At 39.3% G+C, this 14,778-nt stretch overlaps 1 protein-coding gene across 2 annotated transcripts; it reads right to left on the bottom strand.

The window, feature by feature from the left end:
* Positions 1-249: 249 nt before the first annotated feature.
* On the bottom strand, positions 250-14,389 carry RWDD3 (RWD domain containing 3). 2 transcript variants are annotated; one of them, XM_075182329.1, is made up of 5 exons: positions 14,254-14,389; positions 5,361-5,830; positions 1,479-1,594; positions 1,245-1,390; positions 250-393 (listed from the first exon to the last, which is right to left on the bottom strand). In XM_075182329.1, exons 1-4 carry the CDS (start codon positions 14,336-14,338, stop codon positions 1,279-1,281), a joined length of 783 nt encoding a protein of 260 aa, XP_075038430.1. In that variant the 5' UTR covers positions 14,339-14,389; the 3' UTR covers positions 250-393; positions 1,245-1,278. The 2 variants fall into 2 exon arrangements, with proteins under 2 accessions (XP_075038430.1, XP_075038429.1); XM_075182328.1 differs by lacking the exon at positions 250-393 and having other exon boundaries at positions 430-1,390.
* Positions 14,390-14,778: the final 389 nt, after the last annotated feature.

Below are 14,778 nucleotides of genomic sequence, written 5' to 3'. Positions count from 1 at the left end.
GGTCCCTTTAACAACAATTTCCTTTAGCCTTTGTGGGTTTTTTTTAATGAAACCCATTTTGTATTAAATCTCCTGATCTATAACTTCATTGTAGTCATGGCTACATAAGTCATTTATGTTGAACCATAGATATAATAACTAAAACCAACTTTAGAAATAAATTATATTTAAAACAAAAAAAAAAGTTGTAAAATAATTATCTGTCTGGCTTTTCTGGTTGGTTAGATACACTGTATGTTACAGTGTAACTAACAGCTCTTCTCTCCCGACTGTTTAGAATGTTTTCTTTTGGGAAGTGTCTGAATTGATAGGTGGGGTGCATGGAACTGATGATGTTTGCAAAATGACTTACAAATATTCTTCTGCAGTTCAAATGGTTTGCCATGGAAGCCTCTGTAACCACGAAGGAGAGAGAAGATATTGAATGTACTGTTTTATATAAAATGACCCTTAGCCTTTAGCATCAAATTACCATCTAAACAAATATTTTACTGACGTATATCCAACCCCTAGCCGGAGCCATAGGGCTGGTTACATGCAGCTGTTTTTACTGGAGCACTGCTGGTTCTGTAATACAGAAGCAGCAAAACAATTAAGTTAACCATCTATTAATAACGGCACAGAGGGCGTGTGAGTGGGAGGGGCCAATCACAAGTTACAATCACTTGATTGCATCTTGTAATTCCCCTCTCCTGTTTTTCGGCTGTACTTTGAAATTAATGTACCACATTCCCCCACAAAGAGTCACAGGGCTCTGGCTAGGGAGAGGGGGCACATTAGTAAAATAATTTCCTACGTTTTAATACAGCTTTAAGGTAGGCATCCATATTCTATACTCATTATATATTCTATACTTGTCTGGTATCATATGGTTGGAACAGCAAATATGAAGACAACATTGAAAATCAGTCCCATAATAGATACACTCAACTTTAGTAGTTTATTAAACAATACTTTGAAACGAGCAGGACTGTCACCACAGATGGTATGTAAATTTATTGACTAAATCCCTTCTCAAAAGCAAATGTAATTTTAATAAGATATGACACATCTGGGAAACTGCTTAATATCAAGAATATGGAACAAAGTATATTCTGTCATGTACTATTAACCTATAGCTGTGGATTTCAAATGTTAATAAGCTTTCAAATCAGATTAGAAATAACCAATAAAATGTAAAAATGTCTGCCCTAAAAATGCAGATCTTGTATTTTCCAATCTTCTTTGTGTGTTATTTCACTTACACCAATCCCATATGCTGGTTGCATTTCCCATTCTTCAGACAAGATCTAACACAAATGCTGAGAACATTTTGCAGAGTCCCGCTGTCTCAAACTCTTTCCCTAACTCACTAACTGATGAATACTCTTTCACTTCAAATGTTGGAAATCTGTATGACAAAAGAAAGAATACTTAATAATAATTATATTGTTTTATAGATCTTAACAAGACAAGTTTTGTTGAGCAACACAAAGTACCTCTTGTGCTCCAAAGGTAATTTCATTTCACACAAAACACTGATCATTCTTTCTTTGCATTTCTTTCCACTGGAGTCAACATCCACTTTACAGGTTTTCTGAAGGACCAAGTATTCCTGCAAATCACAAAATTGTGGGGTGAAAAATACATGGGAAAGCAGTATTTACAGAACAGAGGAAGGACAGACTCTCTTATATGGGACACTCCATCACATAAATGTATTGACTGATTCGTAGGACTAGACACTACTTATAGTGCATTTTGGCTCAAAAATACAATAGAAATGATGGTCTGAATCCTTGACACTGTGTAACATTTCATTTGCCTCAAGTCAGTCATTTGCATGATAAAAGTATCATCCCATAAACGGCACTTTCAGTACATGTTGCACTCATTTATAGTTTGGAGCAATTCCAGCACATCTGGGCAGCACGGTGGCTAAGTGGTTAGCGATTCTGCCTCACAGATCTGGGTTCATGAGTTCAATTCCCATCCATGGCCATATCTGTGTGGAGTTTGTATGTTCTCCCCGTGTTTGCGTGGGTTTCCTCCGGGTGCTCTGGTTTCCTCCCACACTCCAAAAACATACTAGTAGGTTAATTGGCTGCTATCTAAATTGACCCTAGTCTCTCTCTCTCTCTCTCTCTCTCTCTCTCTCTGTCTTTCTGTGTGTGTATGTCAGGGAATTTAGACTGTAAGCTCCAATGGGGCAGGGACTGATGTGAATGAGTTCTCTGTACAGCGCTGCGTAATCAGTGGCGCTATATAAATAAATGATGATGATGATTTGCACCTCGGCAAAACCATGTTGAGCTGCAGGAGGGGAAAAGGTAAAACAAGTGATCAGATTTAGAGTTGGGAGGGGGGCATGTCCCAGCTTAACTCAACATCGCAGTGTAACAATGAAGAGACCCAGTATGTGTGTGCTACATTCATATGCAGGCGGCATTTTCCCAGCATACAAAAACGTTGCATTTGCACCCCTTGCGTAGGAATAGTTTACCTAGTGTAAGATTGCAGCCTTTAGATGGACTTGCTCCTAATTCTAAATAAAGCTCTTAGTCAGCATTAATTTGCACATGTCCAACCAAGTATTCTTATTTCAATTGTGAATCCAGCAAAACTTGAAGATTACATAATACCATAAAGAAACGCAACAGTTTCACTGCAGATCAACAGGCCCAGACGTTGTTTGTTAAATAGCAAAATAACCAGATGCTGAAAATAAGTAACATCAATGGGTTCATTCTCAATAGTCTTTGGATGCCTTACTAACATTGAGTCTGGCTAATCCATTACAGACCAAGAATTAAATGATTACTATGTTCATTAAAATATGTTAAGCTTCAATTACTCAGTATTCACAATTAGTGTTTAAATGATCTGTAAAATGTACAACAGTTTGGTCCATTTTGCTGAAACATACTTGTACTTAGAGTACAACAGACCTCACACAATGAATGATGCCATCAACTTGTTTTATTTCCAAAGTGACCACTTTATGTCCCTGCTGCGTGCCCCAACTCTCCAAACATGTCTGGTGCCAGACTTTCTATCCTCAGATAGTTGTAGGTTGGTATAGAGCATCGCCCAATAAAGGCAGAAATGTGGATGGCAGTAATGGGAACACACAGCAGACGCAATTTGTGGGTTGAATGTTTATAAGGATGTAGCCGATCCATTCACTAGGAAGCAGTAACCTCACTGAGGCACTTTATGCCTCCTACAGAAATGATAGACTGCACGCTCATGGGTATTAAGCCCACACAATGTCTGCCTCCAATAGTGGTCATTTATGAAGCATAAAATCAGCTTTGGTCCCACAGGGCGCCTCAATTCACTTAAGGGCACCTAGATTTACACCAAAGCACATAGAATTGTGGAGTAAATTGGCGGCATTTGTGGAGGAACGGAAACTTGCACAGGAACGTGTGTCGGCAGAGCGCACCAAGTTTTATGAAGCAGTACAAAAATTAGATTTAATTTTGCAGAGTGATTATTGAAAAGAGATGCGGGTCCCTTGCTGTGCTGCGGGGTCTTTCCATTTTCTCACTGCGCAAGTAACTGCGCCAGCTCAGATTTGGCAGTCTTTGGGGTATATTTACTAAACTGCGGGTTTGAAAAAGTGGAGATGTTACCTATAGCAACCAATCAGATTCTAGCTGTCATTTTGTAGAATGCACTAAATAAATGAAAGCTAGAATCTGATATAGGCAACATCTCCAGTTTTCCAAACCCGCAGTTTAGTAAATGTAGCCCTTTGAGTCTCATCCTATACTTTTAATGGGTCCCATTTTGTGCGTCACTGGAAAAGCACATTCCGAGCAATGCAGTAATAACCTTCACACACACAAAAGTGACACGCAATAAAACTGACCTATTGTCCCCTCTCTCTCAGGATTAAGTCCAGCCATGAATGAGGCCAGACAGAACAGTATTTTAGGAAAAAAACAATAGAGGTATAAACTTTTGCACAGTGCACCACTTGAGATCTATCAGTCTGTCTGTGCTTCTAATTTCCAGAGATGTCTCCCAACACCATGCCTTCACCTTAGTGTGCAAAACAAAACATTTCTTAGTGCACATCAAGGGGTATATTTACTAAACTGCGGGTTTGAAAAAGTGGAGATGTTGCCTATGGCAACCAATCAGATTCTAGTTGTGATTTTGTAGGATGCACTAAATAAATGATAACTAGAATTCAAACCTGCAGTTTAGTAAATCTAGCCCCAAGTGCACTTAAGAAATGAGCCCTACTATCTCCAGCCAAAGAGTGAATTTCAAAGGTCCATTCTGTGCAAATAGGGCCTCCTGTAGTGTTGGACGAAATTGTATTTGAGCAAAATAAAAATGTATTTTGCAGCATTGCACATGCACCAAAACTTGCCATCGCATTTAGAGTTAAACGTATCTTGCACTTCTAGCCCACTGCACGTTGAGAGGCAGATCGTGGTATTCACATGCAAGTAGAGTACAGCAAGGGCGTAGCACACACAAGCTAAGCCAGCCCCATAGAGCAGCGTTCAGAATTAAATGTGCCTTCTTTCACATATCCATAAGACTAGTGCACAATATTGATGATGATGATGACTTCCACAACTTTCATTGTTAAAAGTGTTTTACAGGCTGCAGGTTTTCCCTTTATATTGTGGCCGACCAGCCTGTCTAGGAAGAGCCCACACTCAGTGTCCCTCTGCGGTAACCACCACATTCTGTTTAGCACGGGTGCTGCTTATGGATTTTTTAAAAAATATATTTCATTTAAACAATGAAAGATACAGCAGTCACCATGATGATCACTACTGTATCTTTGCTAAGGAAGCATCTCTATGCCAGACATAAATTGATAATAGTACGTACTGAAAATACCTACAAGTGAATGTTCTCGGCGCACCTTAATGTCCATCTCCGAAGGAGGCCTATAGTACCTTCAAAATAAATGGCCTTATCTTATAGGTTTTAGCTTTATCCACAAAATAAATTATACTTGCCTATGAAGTCCAGGAGATTCCGGACAGGGGGCGTGACTAGAGGGTGGGAGGGGGCTGGGCGCGGTCAATTGCGTAATTTTGGCCCCGGCCCCTGCATTGGAAATTATGTTTTGATGCGGGGAGTGGGGCCAAAATAACGCGATTCACCGCGAATCGCATTATTATGGCCAGGTATTGGCCGCATGCGGGAGACTGCTCTCCCGGCAGTCCGGGAGATCGACCCAGATTTCTGGAGTCTCCCGGACATTCCGGTGGAGTTGGCAATTATGAAATAAATCCACAATTACAACTTAATTTCTTACACAATGGCTTAGATAAAGTTGATATCATTTATATTTTTATTTTAAATATATACGCAGGTGAAAAGACAAAGGGTCCTTTCCTACTCACCCGGATACTGCTTCTGTCCCCTTGCAAAAGAATCAGTATTAACTTGCTCATGAACATTAGTTTTCCAGTCAGTTTCAAATCAGCTGTCCATTTTTCTACAGTTCTGACATATCTGTTCTTAGCCCTCATGTGATCTAAATGTAAAAGGCTTGTCCATGTCCCATCGTCAGTCACTGCTGACAGAAGGTGGTTTTCATCTTGGATGGAATCCCCAATTAGACTGTTAATATTCTGCTCCGTCCACAAAACCAAGTCATGTATCATGGGCTGTGAGAGACGCTTGCTGGCTTGGTCAAGTAATTTGTCTCTTAGTCCTTTACACTGGGCCCTGGTAAGTTTTTCAGAGCTGACAGAGAGGTTCGGTAGACAGGATGGATACGTAACTGGCAGATCAAATATTAGTCGTAGTTGAATTTCTGATTCTGTTACCCGCTGCACGCTTGTCTGAATCATTACAGTTATTCCACTCTCTGCAAAACATGGAAACTCAATCAGCCACAGTGCAATATCCCGACAGCAATAAATCAGAGGAAAATTACATTTTTCAATAGCTCTTTGGATCATTCGTCTTTTGTTAAGGACTTCAAGGATCAAACATTAATGGACAGTTTAAGGTTATAAATAACTTGCCATCAAAATGCTATAAAATCCAATTTTTGTTCAAGCAGTGTGAAAGTACTATATATTTCTTTTTATATTATTTAGATGGACATTTTAACATGTTGTCATATTTTATTTCATTCTTGATATGTAAAAATAAAAGGAGGAGGTGGTGTTGAATAGAAGGATATGAGCATGCAGGGAAACAATGACTAATTTAGGGTGTATTCAGTCAATATTTCTTTTGCAGTATCTAATTTAAATAGGGTCTTGGAAACAATAACCTAACTAGGCATTCACAATGCCTGTAAAAACCATTTTTGTTAAAGTGTTAGGAACCTACAACAATATAAACAATATTAGTTATATTTAAGAACAAAACTAATCATGTCCAATAACTTAAAGAACCAGGATTGAAATGTTTACCATGAGAGTTGTCTAATTACGGAAATTCTACTGGGCACCAAATCACAATACAAAAGCTCCTGCACCCATTAAAATCCCTATTTGGCATTTCTCGATTGCAAATTCAGTAGTGTTCATTTGGTGATGGTAGTGAGAAAAGCCTCATCGGCAAAGGGGGTTAAAGTTGATTGAACTTATTTTAGAGGATACAAAATTCTTTTAGGATTTTAAATGATGCATCGGACTTGCTTACCCAAGTGAACTGCATTACTGTTCTATGAAGAGGGATCTGACTTCTACAAAGTGCATACACATTATATACATTACAGGAACCCATGCTTCTTGAGGCAGTCTATTTCACCCTAAAACTAAAATAGGCAGAAGCAGGAAGCCAATTTCAAACAATTCTTTCATGTTCTAACAATGATTCGGTGCAAAGATCAATGACCCTTTGTCCTGAGTAGTTGTGTTTATTTGCCATTGTGAAGTATGTACCTTACCGCCATCTCTCTCTAATTACCAGTCACTGACCTACCCTGGATTTCTTCCACTAAGTATATTAAGTGTACTTTCATATTTCTATCGGTGAGCTCAATCACTTTTGAAAAAAAAAGCGCACACACACAAAAGTATTATTCATTTTACAAAATTAGGCCCATTGTTATGTTTATTTAAACTACTGAACTTTCTGTCATTCGAAAAAAACGTTCTGCTTTGTATTTATGGAGAAAATCAAAATGATATTTTTAGTGCATTTCATTTCACTATTAATGCAATTAAAAACGCACACTGCACTACCACCTAGGTAAAAGATTAATACACATCACAGTTTATTTTCATTATTTATTGCCACCTGTAGGTTCTGCATCTCTCATGAGGCACAAAATAGTGGGCAATATTCCTGTTTCTGTTCATATTTAGGTGCAGTGATACTTATTGTTAGGGCTGCTCTTTTCTATTTTTGGAGCTCTTTAGAAAGTGTTTTCTTTATTTAAAAATATTGTCCAAGGTGTTCCTCCCCCTAGTTGGAGCCTCGGCAGCAAATATATATTGTTTGTCACATTAAACTGACAGCAGATGGGGGAAAGGGGGCCAATCAAAAGCTGTGTTCTCTTGTTTTCAACTGGGGCCATAAGAGGAAACAATGAGCCTTCGGGAAAATGGCTGCACAGAGAAGAAACGGTGTCTCCAGGCTAGGGGCAGGGGCAACTTGGTTGCAAAAAAAGAAATTTTAAAAAAAGGGGTTCCATCCTAAAACAAAATAATTGAAAGACCCACATCCACTACCCTGCAGAGGACAAGCTGGCACCTATCTGCATTTCCAATGGATGTCTAATCACTGCAGTGCAATTTGATACAATTTACAATTATATCTCGAAACAATAGGAACCCAATTCTTTCCTCCAAAGGTCCTATTCCTGCAACCTTTCTCCAAACATGACTGATCTTTTATTCTATTCCTTGGTATTAACATATCCATTCTATTATTGTCTTCTATAGACAAAAAGGCTTCTTGTAATAAAGGTTCTGGATATCCTGTTTGTGAAAAATTATTAAGCAATGAATTAGCCTGATCAAAAAATTCAGAATCCTCAGTACAATTCCTCCTAATTTGGCTCAGCTGACCTTTGGGAATATGTCAAACCCATGACCTGTAATGGCCACTATTGAAATGAAGATATTTACAACTATCCACTGGTTTGTTATAATTAAATGTAGTAATTTTTGTGTCCCGAGCCAAGATAGTAAAATCCCAAAAATTAACTGTAGACCTATTATATTGATGAGTGAATCTCAAATAAAATTCATTATTATTCAGAGAATTAACAAAGTCACATGCAGAGAGTGAATCCCCGTCCCAAATAATAAACAGATCATCTATGTAGCGGCCATATAGCACAAGGTTCGCTCCGCATGGTCCCTTCCAGAAATACTCCTCCTCAAATAGTCCCATGTATAAATTTGCAAATGTCGGAGCGAACCTGGTGCCGATGGCCGTACCAAGAATCTGTAAGTAGAAAGTGTCAAGCATAAAGTAATTGTGAGTTAACATAAAAAGAATAGAATCCAAAATAAATTTACGTAGTCTCCCTGAGATCCCTGTATCCAAGGTCAGAAAATATTTTACAGCCCGCAATCCTTTTGTATAGGGAATATTTGTATAGAGGGCTTGTACATCCAATGTTAAAAAGGCGTAAGAGGAATGCCATTGAAAACCATCAATCATATTCAAAAGATGCATAGTATCTCGTACATTGGACCGCAGAGAAACCACATATTTCTGCAAATAATAATCAACAAAAGCAGATAAGTTAGACGTGAGTGACCCTATACAGAAATAATAGGATGTCCCGGTGGATTAAACAGTGATTTCTGAATTTTAGGTAAATGATAAAAGATAGGTGTGACAGGGTGTTTAATAAATAAAAAGTGAAAAGCATCCCACAAAATCACTCCCTTGGCTATGGCGTCTTCCAATAAAATCTTGAACTGACTCCCAAATTCCATCGTAGAATCCTGCCCCAACAGCTTATAAAAGGAAAAATCATTAAACTGATTTAAAGCTTCCTTGAAGTAGTATTCCCTATTCATAAGGACTACCCCCCCCCCTCCCACCCCCCATCAGCCTGCTTGATCACAATAGAGGAATTGTCTTGTAGGTTTCTCAGGGCTTTTCATTCAAACATCAAACTTAATATGTATCTCATGCATATAGCATCCATCTATATCTAGAAGAAGGGGGTGCATATGGTGGTATCCCATATCGCTGTTTCTCCTGCTGCCTTCATTGTAAAAACGTCAAAGTCCATTCACTTACATCCCCATTACATTTTTCATACCGCCACTTCTAAATTTCCATTTCGACCACTGTGTGTGTGTGCTCTATGGGGCACTATTACTGTTATTTTACCGTTATTACGGTAATAGTGCGCAGAAAAAATGTTATTACGGTAGTTTTCTCGCTGGATTTTAGCTCGCAGCTCCCTGAACCGCGAGCTGAAATACAGCTTACTATTACCGTAATAGTTTTAACGCGGCGGGAAAAATAAAGAATTGAATATGCCCCTAAGAAGGGAATTGATTTCTCTTGTATACCCTAACTGTTAAATTGGCTTTTTTTTTTTTTTTTTTCAATATTTCAATCCACCTATAAAATTGGCTGAAAAACAAAACTGTGTTATTGTTTCTACTCAACAACCGTTGACATCACCTCGCCCATTGTACAGGTACAGCAGACATAGATTACTACATTTGCATTGTTAAATGGGTTGTACACTTTGAAACATTTACCCTCCTTAGAAATTCCCCCTCCCTTGTAATAATTCAATGGGGTTCCTATAGAAGACTCAGTATTAGCTTGTGCTCAGCACAGCCTTCTGGTATCAGTAGAGAGGGCTTCCAGTGCCAAACCTGCCCTGTCGGTGAACTTGCAGTGAGTGTGGAACCTGATTGGATCGCTGCTATGCCCTGTCCAATCAGCCACGGCATTCACACACACTTCAGTGAATGTTAACGAGCTCTATGGGTCCTCCATTGCTAGAAGCTCTCTCTCCACTCATGGCGAGGAGCAGTACTGAATATGTTACCAGTTGGGACCTCAAGAGAACTACCATCAAAATCACAAGCTTGGAGTGAACCCCTTGCTCTGGAGCCTATTCTAGGGATAGGATGATTAACATGCTGCAGCCTTTATTATAAGATTGGCATTTTACCCAGGAAAGGTGTCTCTGCAGCTTGAGCAGGGTTTTATAATGAAAAGTTTAGACCACATCTCCTTTCATCATCATCATTTATTTATATAGCACCACTAATTCCACAGCGCTGTACAGAGAACTCACTCACATCAGTGCCTGCCCCATTGGAGCTTACAGTCTAATTTCTCTAACACACACACACACACACATAGACAAAGAGAGATTAGGGTCAATTTTATAGCAGCCAATTAACCTACCAATATGTTTTGGAGTGTGGGAGGAAACCGGAGCACCCGGAGGAAACCTACGCAAACACGGGGAGAACATACAAACTAAACATAAATAATGCCATGGTTGGGAATCAAACTCATGACCCCAGTGCTGAGGCAGAAGTGCTAACCACTGAGCCACCGTGCTGCCCCAATTATGTCACACTGCTCTGCTTTCAATATCCTATGTCACGCAAGACTATGATATCTATGGTAGAATAACAATTTGGAAAAGCACTATAGGAGTGGCAGTATATACAGAGTAAACTCAAAGAATTCCTTGTACAATCACACTGCACAGACCTGACTTATTATTGCAATGTGATTTCTCTTTTCCATTCTGCCCCATCCTCCAACTGATCCATTTTTTTTACCAAATGATATTATATTCCGTACACAACTTGTCTTGTCTGTGCCCCTGCTACCCACCTATAGACAGACCTCTGATTTACCAAAAGATTTTCATAAAGCGCATTTCCTCAAAAATGACAAATTATGTCATTATAGAAAATATTTAACTTATTATCTTTATCTCTTTTCGGCACATTAGTACTTTATTAAATCTGTTTCTATTAAGATACAATTGATATTTTGGTGCATTGAGATGCTGACATAACCTCTGCTGAAACGGCTGTCACTACAGACAAGTACATTATCACTCGAGTGACATTTACTGTGTGAATAAAACGTAAGACCTCATTCAAATTCCAAGTCGTTTTTGCTCTTAATGTGACTATCAGCATATTTTCCAACTATATTCATCGAAAAGGATTTGCACAGGAATTAGCATAAACTGCACGTAGACTTGTAAAAAAAAAAACAATTTATCAAGATTATGTTTTGTTACTGACATGGACAAACAATATCCAGTACAGATTACATGACCCAGAAAACAATTCATAATTTATATTCTAAAAGCTAGTTATGCAATGCTGAAGATTAGACTGTTACAACATAATGAGTTTTTCTACAAATAAACATATTATAACATCATAAAACTGACAGCTGACTATTAGATGAAAATGCACCCTGTAAGATAGCTTAGATAAAGGATCAGTGACACACAAAAACATAAATGTAAGATAATCATCATTTATTTATATAGCGCCACTGATTCCGCAGCGCTGTACAGAGAACTCATTCACATCAGTCCCTGCTCCATTGGAGCTTACAGTCTAAATTCCCTAATGTACACACACATACAGACAGAGAGAGACAGACTAGGGTCAATTTTGATAGCAGCCAATTAACCTCTTAGTATGTTTTTGGAGTGTGGGAGGAAACCGGAGCACCCGGAGGAAACCCACGCAAACACAGGGAGAACATACAAACTCCACACAGATAAGGTCATGGATGGGAATTGAACTCGTGACCCCAGCGCTGTGAGGCAGGAGTGCTAATCACTAAGCACATATCATACAATACAAGGATATTAACAAGTCTCCAAGAAGTTCCGTGTCTATATAAAAGCATCACTGTAACAGGCATGGGTGAAGGGACAGGGAGATACACAGGGCTAGTATAATTACACAGCAGTCTACCGGAGATACATTTAATGGAGTAAGAGAGGAATGAAGCAGAGAAGCTTCAAGTATTGTTCAACTTCTATGAATAAGTGTGAAGTATGTTATCTTTGTAACACCCTGATATGAATGAGGTATGTCCTAACTTGGCCACCGTAGTGAAAGATACTAAGTTTGATGGCTAGTATAGAGGTGTTCACAAGTAAAAAGGAACCGTCACTTGGGGCATACATGGATGGCAGTAAGGTGATATTGGCTGCTTAAGGTGTCCAATTTAATTGAGAGGATCAAGCAGGGCGCTTACGAGGGTATCAAAGATTGGAAGATTGTAACGGTCGCTTAGTGTGGGCATTACAGGTGATATTGCAGACAGGTAAAATTCCCCAACAACTTGACGAAAATAAAAAAACGGGGGGCTTCCTAAGAGATTAGGGATCCCCATCCAAGCTCAAGGGTGCCCACAATTGGTATCTGTCACCGGAAGTGAGGAAACAGATGCAGTGCTCCTGCACAGTACATCTATTTCCACCAGGGGGGCGATGAAAGGATCCTCTAACGCCACATGGTGTCTGACATAACAACAGTTGATAACGTTTGGGGCCAACTCACAGGGGTGATTTTCAATGGGTTTTGCAGGACAAACATGGCAAACCAAAAAGTCCAAAACACCTTTTTAATGTTTTATAGTCAAATATTTATAAAAAGACCCATCACCTCTCATATTAGAATGCACCCCATCTCACACATAGGAATGTTCAAACAATGTTATTGAAAACAATCAAACTGTCCAACTACATCGAGGTTAAACCTAATTGTAGCTGTAAATGCATCGGAGGTAGGGGGTGAAAAAGGAAGTTGGTAATTTGTGAACAAATGAAGGCTTGAATCAAGCTAACGTGCTTATTATCATTTATTGTATTTAATATCATAAATAAATTATAAAGCACCAACATTTCACAATCACTGGAACATTTGTAAGGGTTGAACAGATATTACATTCCAGAACAAGACGGTCATGATCAAGAGTTTACGCTAATAAAGCGAGGGGTGCGTTCTTCCTTACAAAAGCTGGATACATACTTGCTACAATCAGGGTGGCGAATAAAACCAAGTACAATTGTGTTGAAGTAAGTGTATCATCATCGTCAACATTTATACAGCACAAGCAAATTCCATAGCTCCAGGGCCGGATTAAGGGACTGGAAGCCCCCGGGTTAAGGGTACTGTGCCTCCTTCCGTTCTTCTGTCACTCCCTGTAGTGCTCCTGCAGCGCGCAGCAATCTCCTTACTGAGGAGATGTTGTGAGAGTGAGACTTTTGGGGGGGGGGTATTCAATTGTCCGCGGGTTCGAGCACGGAAAAACTATTACCGTTAATACGGTAATCTCTCGCTGTATTTCAGCTCGCAGCTCCGAGCTGCGAGCAGAAATCAAGCGGGTAAATTACCATATTAACATTTTTTTCCGTGCAGGATTACCGTTTTCGTCAATCCCGCGGACAAATGAATATGCCCCTATGAGTCATAGTCTCACTCTCACGAGATCTCCTCAGTAAAGAGATTACTGCACGCCGCAGAAGCACTACAGCAGTGTTGGCTAACCTGTGACACGCCAGGTGTTGTGGAACTACAAATCCCAGCATACCCTTGCAGCAATAAGCTGCTATATATTGGCAAAGCATGCTGGGACTTGTAGTTTCACAACACCTGGAGTGTCACATGTTAGCCAACACTGCACTACAGTGACAGCAGGCAGCTAACAGCATAACATTTGCTGTTAGCTGTCTGCCATTCTCCAGCTGACAATCTGAGCCAGGGGCGGGGACGCCCCCGACCCGATGAATGCCGGGGGGCCTCCCAGATGCCCCTGGGCTCTAATCCAGTTAGACCTAGGGTTAATCTGGCCCTGCATAGATCTTTCAAATTGGAGACAAACACAGCAATAAAAAAACTGGTTAATACAGACAAAGAGGTGAGAAGACCCTGCGTGCAAGGTGACAATCTATGGGTCCAGGTGCAACACATCATAAAGCAGCTGCCCTTTTTGTAGAGATTAATATAAAATCAGTCTTTGGAAGCTAGGGGTAAACAAATGTGCATTATTTTAGAATCACAACAAATATTTTTATTTTTAATTTATGTAGTGAGATCTTGTTTTAGCTACAACTTTTGTACTACTGGAATTATGTGATTTTCTGTGTGCATTAAAGATGTATATTTTGATATAGTTAGAACATTGCATAGGACTGCAAAATATGTTGGCTCTGGATATTGAAACTAATAGTTACATAAGAAACACCTTTTGTAAAGATGAAAACGATCTACACATTAAATAACGAAAAATCAATTGATTTATCTAGTGTCAATGAGAGATTAAAAAAAAACATGACACCGGGCCATTCACCTGAACTTGAGAGGACTTCAAATTCCCCCGGCTCACAGTATATGGCTGACAGCGCAGAGATCTCCTCCAACGCTACCTCTGACATGTTTGTTCTACCTACACTCAGATTACGATTAGAACTTCCCTTTCCGCCTTCTGTCACTCCTGCACTGCGGAAAGTGTCCACTATGTGGCAGCCTTTTCCATTATGTGTATATAAAATGCGTATTTACGCTAAGCACCACAAGATGGTGCTGTTCGCTATTTAGAAAATGACGAGACGTTTCTATTAAATTCTCAGTATATGTGAAACATTATTAGCCACTCTGAAATACAGCTCTATGGACGCCAAATGGGAATATAGAACCTAATTGTATAGCAACGTGAAATATATAATTAACTTTAATAAATTAATAAGTGAGATATACTTTTTTTTACCATGTGCCTGTGGATCTCAAAGCACAATCTCCTTTTTTAAACTACATCTGTAATTTGCAAATCTTATTTTTCCATAGCTGAATTTGCTGATAAATCCAAATTAACAGA

This window comes from Mixophyes fleayi, chromosome 8, assembly GCF_038048845.1.
Source record: "Mixophyes fleayi isolate aMixFle1 chromosome 8, aMixFle1.hap1, whole genome shotgun sequence".
NCBI classification, from domain to species: domain Eukaryota; kingdom Metazoa; phylum Chordata; class Amphibia; order Anura; family Limnodynastidae; genus Mixophyes; species Mixophyes fleayi.
The sequence above is the reverse complement of the archived record's forward strand: the minus strand, read 5'-3'. Positions and strand labels throughout refer to the sequence as shown.